This window comes from Athene noctua, chromosome 7 (genome assembly GCF_965140245.1).
Source record: "Athene noctua chromosome 7, bAthNoc1.hap1.1, whole genome shotgun sequence".
Taxonomy (NCBI): Eukaryota; Metazoa; Chordata; class Aves; order Strigiformes; family Strigidae; genus Athene; species Athene noctua.
The window spans coordinates 30,391,294-30,399,306 of record NC_134043.1 but is presented as its reverse complement, the minus strand read 5'-3'; the positions used below and the strand labels follow the sequence as shown (position 1 = coordinate 30,399,306).

General features: G+C 44.5%; 1 protein-coding gene across 1 annotated transcript in view; it reads right to left on the bottom strand.

The window, feature by feature from the left end:
* Window positions 1–231: 231 nt before the first annotated feature.
* ABCA12 (ATP binding cassette subfamily A member 12) overlaps window positions 232–8,013 on the bottom strand; it is an 86,887-nt gene continuing 79,105 nt past the window's right edge. Inside the window, exons 47-54 of the mRNA XM_074910168.1 lie at window positions 6,729–6,838; window positions 5,978–6,122; window positions 5,701–5,835; window positions 4,221–4,324; window positions 3,865–3,957; window positions 3,303–3,408; window positions 2,476–2,613; window positions 232–1,250 (exon numbers count right to left, since the gene is read on the bottom strand). Coding sequence (XP_074766269.1) covers window positions 1,131–1,250; window positions 2,476–2,613; window positions 3,303–3,408; window positions 3,865–3,957; window positions 4,221–4,324; window positions 5,701–5,835; window positions 5,978–6,122; window positions 6,729–6,838 — 951 coding nt within the window. The 3' untranslated portion in view covers window positions 232–1,130. The remainder of the gene's footprint in view (window positions 1,251–2,475; window positions 2,614–3,302; window positions 3,409–3,864; window positions 3,958–4,220; window positions 4,325–5,700; window positions 5,836–5,977; window positions 6,123–6,728; window positions 6,839–8,013) is intronic.

Below are 8,013 nucleotides of genomic sequence, written 5' to 3'. Positions count from 1 at the left end.
GCTGCTGCTCAAAGGTGGGCAGAGGTCTCATTTAAAGCCAGTGGGCAGAGTCTTTGAAGAAGCTTATTATGCTTTATTATGTGGGAAAAGAGAGCTATAGAGTTATGGGGCAGCCTCATCTTGGGTGTTGAGGAGGAACGTCACTGAAAAGGAAGCAGAGAGGCAGAGCCACCTGGGAGAGTGAGGTTTTCTGAGCAGGGGAGATCTTGCTGCTTTTACTCTGCTCAGAGAAACACAATCTTATGAAGCAACTTCTTCCTATCAGAGGATTCAACAAATACACCCGCCTTGTACCATTCCTCTGCTGTCAGGGCACAGAGAAGCCCTGAACACCAGCCAAAAGCTGGGTTGGTGGAATGATCCTCCACTGGGTATCAAGAGCCTGGAACTGCCTGGGACTGGGGGACTTGCTTGAGGAGTTACACAGAGCTGGAATAAACTACAGGAACAAATTGAAACCCCAGAAGTGCTGACTTTTAAAATAATTCTATTTGTATTGACATAACCCACACATACAGATAAGCTTTATGTCATTACCGAAGATGGCCCCCATCAACGGCACGTGTGACCCTCAGTACAACACACCTACATCCTCACAACACCCCTGTGAGGCAGGGCAAGGCCCTGAACCCCATTTCACCGGTGGGGAGCCTGCCAAAACCGAGCAACCTTCTTGTGGTCACCCAGAAAGTCTGTTGCTGAGCAAGGAGCGGAGCGAGGGCTTTCACAAAGGGCAGACATGGGGCTGCTTTTTTGGCAAACACCCTGCACTGCTGACAGCCCCTTTGCTCCATCATGGCCATTTCTGCTGTAAGTAAACGGCCACGAGCAGCAGGTGATGTCAACTAAGGCCTCACAGGCATTAATTAAAGTGATCATAAAACAAGAAGTGGGGAAAAAAACCCAGAACCTGTGGAAAGACCAATCTGATTTGTAACCAAATGCCAGTCTTAAACACCTACCATGTTCCTAGTAACAAAATAAGTGCATGTCAAAAAAAAAAAAGTACTTGAAGAAAATGGGATTTTTCATCCCACCATCCCAGAATCATAGAAAACAGGGCTGGAAGAACCCCAAGGGGTCATCAGGTCTTTTCCCCAGCTTCTATGATCCCCTGAGGTCAGGTCCCTTCAGTAGATGGAGCTTATGGTGCTATCTTGGCTACTTGTGTCAGAGCCATCCAGTGTCACATCAGGACCTGCATCTGTGCCATCAGGATCTGCTTGATCTTTAGCAAAGTTGATGAAAACCTAGAATTTTAAAGGAAAACATTCAGTATGTGACAGCATAAATAATTTATAATATGAATGAATATAAAAAAGGAATGGCTGTTCATTTGACTGTGAGCCTGGAGAGAGCACACAGGAATGAATTCATGCTGGATTTGAGAATTCAGACGCTGGGTTTCTATAGGCTAATGTAAATAAATGGATGCACACTCCTGTACCTCTGAACCGACACCCAGGATGCAAAGGTAGACATTCCTATACAAAACCTAATTGTCCTGCAGCCCATGTTTCAAAAGTACTAGCGAGGTAATACCCGTGTGGCAGCTTGTTTTGATCACAGTGTAATATTAAGTAATATTATTGCTTTATAAACCCATCCTTCTGTATATAATTGACATCTGTGCATGCACAACTGCGTATTATACAGATAGGTACATATGATCACATGTAACAGATTTTGTTTGAACAGTGTCTAATGAATAAAGTATCCTTGCTGGAACACTACCTGCATATACACAAATCCAAGCTGTCCTCCCACAAAATGTAACTCAGGGCTTCCTGCTCTTTGCCTGCCCATTTCTCTCAGGACCACTACCCCTTATAAAATAATACCGAGGACCTCCTTTCCTTCTCCCCCAGATCTCTGTTTAATAATTCGTACTGTTACAGGGCTGCAGTTTTTGCCCCTCTGTCTGGGACAGAGATAATAGATCAGAGGCTGATGCTCAACAGGATGATTTTGGGATAGTCCTTGTGGCATCCCTTCAGCTGTTTTGTTTCCTACAAGATTTTGATGCCAGTGGGAATGTTCTTCCAAGGGAAAATGGAAGGAACTTAACCACGAAGCTAAGTCTGGAGTAATGCTAAATGAACTTACAACCCAAATACAGTACAAGAAAGAGCAAAATCAAGCAAATTTCCAGGACTGGTGCAAAGCCTAGCACTGGACTCAGGGGTGATTCATAATCCTTGTCCTTCATCCGCACCCACGAGGCTTCTGAAATCAGCAGTGACAGAGGGAAGGACAGATCCTTTATGCTACAGGCAGCTCTCTATGTGCATTTTCTTAGTGCCAGCACAGGTATCTGGAGGCAGCAGTACTGATAAAGTATCCCCAGGAGGAATATAGACGGAAATCCCTTTCAAAATGCAGTCTATTGTGTGCAGCAGTCCATTATGTGTAACCATCAGTCTGCTCCCCTGTTAACAGTTTTAAATGGATGGCCACACATCTTTAATTCCTTACCTCCTCTAATGTTGTTTGACTCACTGAGAAGTGCCTGATATTGAAGGCTGCTTTGCTGGCTTCCAGGAGATCAAATATATTTGCTACTCCTCCCGCAGAAACTGGAACGTGATACTCCACCATGTTGAAATGCCGATCCTGTGGGAACAGGAATGATGGGGCGAAGTTAAGAGGTTGCTGCCTGATGGCTGGCTGGCTGAGAACAAAAGCAAAGAGGACCTGAACCATGGGAGAAGGAAGGGCAGAGGGTATGTTCTCTCCTGGCTCCCAAAGGTAAACAATATTTTTGACCAGTGTTTCCCCATTGGGAGTTTTTGTGGGTTTTGTGACTGGGAGATGATAACTAAGCCCCAGAGCTGGATGCCTGAGGGTAGCCGTAGCATTTTCCAGATCTGAGTGTGCCATTTTGATTAATGCGGAGATTGGGTTACAGACAACGGATGGGATTTGTGACTCCGGTACTCTGGTTTTACAGTTATTCCGTTCCTGGAAGCACCTGACCACCTGACCCACTGAATATGAAGTGGGCCTCCGTGCAGTCCAGGCTTCAGTGGAACAGTCCCAGGGGCAGAGGGTCACCTAATAGCTGCCCTGTAGGATCACTGTAGGTGTGTGGCTGAAGTTATTTAAGCCGCCAGGGAACTTGGGTGCTCCGGTCCTTGGACCGTGTTGCTGATCACACTGACAAGTGTATGTATGAACCCCTTATACTCTGAGAGCACGGACCTATGTGCACAGTATGTTACAAGATGTCTACCTTGCAAGATCCTCTTGATTAATTTGAAAGGATTGAGAGGGCTTCTCCTGAAAGCATTTGTCCTGCTTACCTTCAGGCATGTATTTGGAAAGTGTGACTTCATGAACTCTGTCAGCATCTCAGTGCATACGGTGTTGCTATTTAAGTGCATCTTCACAGTGAATCCTCTTCCAAACCTAGGGAAAAAAGAAAATCACAATTAACACAATAGAAAAGGGAAACAGATAAAGAAAATCCTTTGAGAGTGCTGTGCAGCCTCTTCGGGGAAATCTAATCCAGGCAGAGTGCAGCTTGAATGGGGTCAGGGTTGTTAACCTGAAGTGAAACTTAATAAGAAGCCAAGCTATTGTGATAACTAATAAAATCGAAGCTCAACCCTAGCATGCATTTCGCATTTTTCAACAGTGAACAGATTACTTTAGGGAACACATCTCCGGGAAAAAAGGCTGTGAGAGAGTAGAAAGTGCATTAGTTAACGCAGAATTTCAGTGGTGTAGTAAGAAACATAAACTAGAAAATGACGTTATTTTGATGCCCTGTTAACAAAGGTCTCGTGTTCTGAGCCCTCAAAGCTGTATGTTACTAACTCCATATGCTGTTCAGTAAAAGTAAAATAGGTACATTTTACTGACCTGCTCTTGATATGCTGCAAAGAGCCAATGCACTGAAAACTCCCGTTCACCATAATAGCCAGCCTGGTACAGAGGGCTTCACATTCTTCCATGCTGAAAAACCAACCAAGAAACTCTAATAAATCATTCAGAAGGTATAAAAAAATAGTTATTTTAAGTAATTGGAGAATGTTACTGATCTTCCCTAAAGTGTTGTGGGTCTCTGCAGTCACCCACATCCAGCCACAACAAACCCCCAAACCTGTTATAGCTTGGTGCCCTGAAATTCTGCAAGGACCAACAGGGAGTGTGAAGGATGGGCCTCTCCATACCTGCTGCAGAGCCTGGCCCTGGGGACAGAGCCCCACCAGCCCTACCTGTGGGACGTGAGGATCACCGAGCAGTTGTTCTGCACTTCCTCACTGATGATTTTCCAAAGGTGGCGTTTAGCGTTTGGATCCATACCAGAGCTCGGTTCATCCTATTGGGAAAGACAGGACTGAATGTAAATTTGCACTCAAAATCCGATCTTCCTAACACTTGCGCTCTTTTTAGGCTCATCTTTAGCATTATGTTTGCTAGTGAGGACTCCTAGGAGAGCTTCCACTGATACAGACCCAGGAGAAGGATTATCTTCAATTGCATTATGGATTTGAATGAGACACCCTACATTCCCTTCAAGCAGAAATAAGTCAGCTTGACTAAGACCCCCATCCCCACCGCCCTCTGGCACTGCACAGCTCCCCTGGTCACTAGGGGAAACTCTCAACCTCCGCTGGGCTCTAGAGGAACCGACTGGCTGTGACAGCACCATCTAAGATCAATCCTACTGTACATTCTATACTGTGGTGTTGAAAACATCCATAAACACCACAGGCGTAACCTCAGACAAGAAGCGATCAACTGGCACTGGGTTCCCACACGTACCTGCATTTTGCCTCTCTCTCATGTGCACATGAAGCAAGTGTTGCATTTCTCCATTTAGAAAGACAGTAAGCCAGAGATGAATGATGGTATAATGTCCCCCATTTTATGCATTGCTGGTACAATTGTTAACCATTTTCTTATTGAAAAATTGTTATTATTGAGGACAACACCTTATATAAGGCAGAAATAAACCAGCTTGGGTTCAGGCAGCAGTCAGTACAGAGCAAAATTCCCCACCTTGTATTTTTGTTGAGATTTTTTATCTCACAAAAGCAGCTAGATCACTGGTCAGAAGTAAAGGCAGTAGTGCTGGGCTTGATACTAGTTGGGGCAAGGGAGATTTATGTTCACTAGGTATCAAATTTAATTTTGGGAACCCTGCTCATAGAGCACTGCACACATTCAAAACACAGCAAGTAGCAAAGCTGCACAAAAAGGTGTATTTTAGCAATGGCATATCTCATGGAAGAACTGGAAAGTTCAAAGAGAAAGACAAAAGAAGCAACCAAACCTAGAAAAAATAGCTTTATGTTCTAATCCTGAGGGATATTGCTCCTTTGCTCTCCTACAGATTTGGAGCCTTGAATGCTGCTTTTCTTGCAACACTGTGCAGAGTAGTCAATACAATAAAACCAAGAAAGAGGTGAGAACAAGGAGAGTTTAATTGGCAAATATAGGATCTATTTTTGACCTCTGAAAGGTCCTAACAGAGAAACTGGCAGACTCATCACTCTTTCATGCCCTCAAAGAAAATTTGGGTGCTTCCTGAAATCTAAACTTTCCTCTGATGCAGACATTGTCAGGCTAAGTATGGGCATTTGGGGAGTGCCCTGTAAGCTCTGCCTGAGGAGGTTTTGCTAGACTGTCAGAGTACCCCTGCCAGCCTAAAGATCTGCTCGTCTTTTCCCCAGCAAGGCCCCCATTTCTCACCAGCAGCAGAATCGATGGATTCCCAATGAGAGCCAGAGCAGTCGACAATTTTCTGTTGGTGCCATAACTGCACATGGAGGTGACTCTGTCTTTGTAGGCCATCAGATTCAGACGGTGCAGAAGCTGTAGTACAACCTATGGGAGCACGAGTAGTGCTTTCACAATGTCCAGGTATAAATTACGACACATATATCTATTTATTGAGAGACTAATTAAATCAATGTAAAGGCTCTCAATAACTGGAAAATTTTTTAAGTCAAGCCCCAGTGTTACTCACTCCTTTGATGTCTCTCTCTGGGATGCCGTGGAGCCTAGCATAGTAATACATGTGCTCTTCCACCGTCAGCAAGTCATCCAAGGCATCTTCTTGAGGACAGTAGCCAAAGAGTGACCAGTGTGCCGCACTGATGTCATTCAGGGACCTGTGTAAGGAAGTTGGAAAGCCATTTTAAACACGGTGAATTGCCAGTGTGCTCTGGAATCAGACAGGAGAGAGAAAAAACCCTTTCTCCTGCTTTCTACGCTCTTCCCCAACCCTTGAAGGAAAACTCTATGAGTTTGCAGACCTTCAGCTTTTAGGCCCTCAGTTCTACAAAGACAGAACTGTATTTGCGACGTCTGTTAGCCACGGTGTCTAGAACACAGCTCTCCAGTTACTGCCAGCACTTCAGATGGCAGAGCTGCCATCAGTTAAAGAGGACTTTGAGTCCTACTGGTCTCCAGATACTAGCTCAGAAGCGGGATCACACTCAGCTGAGAATCTGAGTGTGATCCCATTTGCCATGGAATGAAGTGGAAATGACACCACTGAGAACAGCAAAGGTACAATAGAAAACTGCAGAACCCTAGGGAAACAACCATACCATCTTCAAAGGATGAAATTCCATGCCTTATTTATTTTTACTCTGTTTTGAATGTTTTGTTTTGTTTCAGACTTTTACATTTCTTTTCCTTTGCCATCCAGCCTTAAAAACTGCTTCCAGGCTGACGTGCTCATGTGCCTTCCCCACAAATCACGTCTTCCATACCCAGAATGATCCTGGACCCGCAACCTTCCGCTGGATGCTCCAATATCACCTGTCAGCATCTTAAAGATGGTCGTCTTTCCAGCTCCATTCACACCAAGCAAGCCAAAGCACTGTGTTGTGGGAAAGAAGAATAGAAATATAACCAAGCTGTATTTAGAATGCAGAAATACTGCTCCGAGGTGAGTGCTCAGTGCATCTTGTCTATTCTTTTCTCTGGACCCTTGAGCAAGATGAATTGCAAGAGAGGCAGAGGTACTCAGGGCATATGAACGTTATAATGGAGGTTGTTTACGGTGCAGTATCCTGCAACTTATATCAGGACCGTCATTTAACATGGTGAAGAATCAAGGATCTTTCGCTATTAGAGTCATTCCTTTTACTGCAGCGAGCTCATCTGACAGGCCAAACCCTGATCATCTAATTTGTGCAAAGCCTCCCATTGACAGGAACAGAGCTATTCATAGGAATGAGGTGAGTGAGGTTTGTGCTGTCATTGGTAAAACCTTAATGTGACACAAGATTTTTGTCAAATAATCTCACTAATGCACTACATTAATAAGATTAAGAACTGGCTCCCTGTAGTGCAACTCAGTATCTCATGCTAAAATCTATGTTTTATTGCTAAGGTTGGAGATATGCAATTGTGTGTTGCATAAGCAATCACCATCGTGCTAATAATTACTATTATTTTGATATCGTTAGTACAGACTAGCTGATCTGAAAATCCTCATGTGCTGGGCCCCCTGCAGATGCACAGCATCAATCCAAGGCCCTTTCCCACCTTGAGGACTATGCAGAGACGGTATCTGTGCACAGTCTGCTGACAGATGGGGAATGGCACCCTAAACCCCACCAGCATCAGGGTGACTTTTGCCAGAAGTTAGAAACCTCGATGCCAGTTGTGGCTTGGAAAAAAATCCTCTGCCAGAAAGATCAGTGCCACAGTCTCCACGTGAGGCTGCCGTCCTCCTCCCAGCACTCTATGTCCTTTCATCTCAGTGGTATCCAGGCAATTAAAAAAAATCAGGTACCGAGGATTCATTCCAATATTCCCCACAAGTCAGGTGCACAGCCCGAGGCAGACTCTGTTCTCCACTTTCCCCTGAATCTCAGAGGTGCTCTGTGTTCTGTCTTTCCTCTGCTCGTGAGTCAGTGTTTTTGCAGATAATTGCACTGACATGACCAAAGAATGCATTTTTTTCTTTAGAGTTAGTTTTAAGTCCTGACTCATGAAAATGTGTGTTCAGCTGAAGTGATTAGTTTTTCCCTATTGGGAAAATGTAAG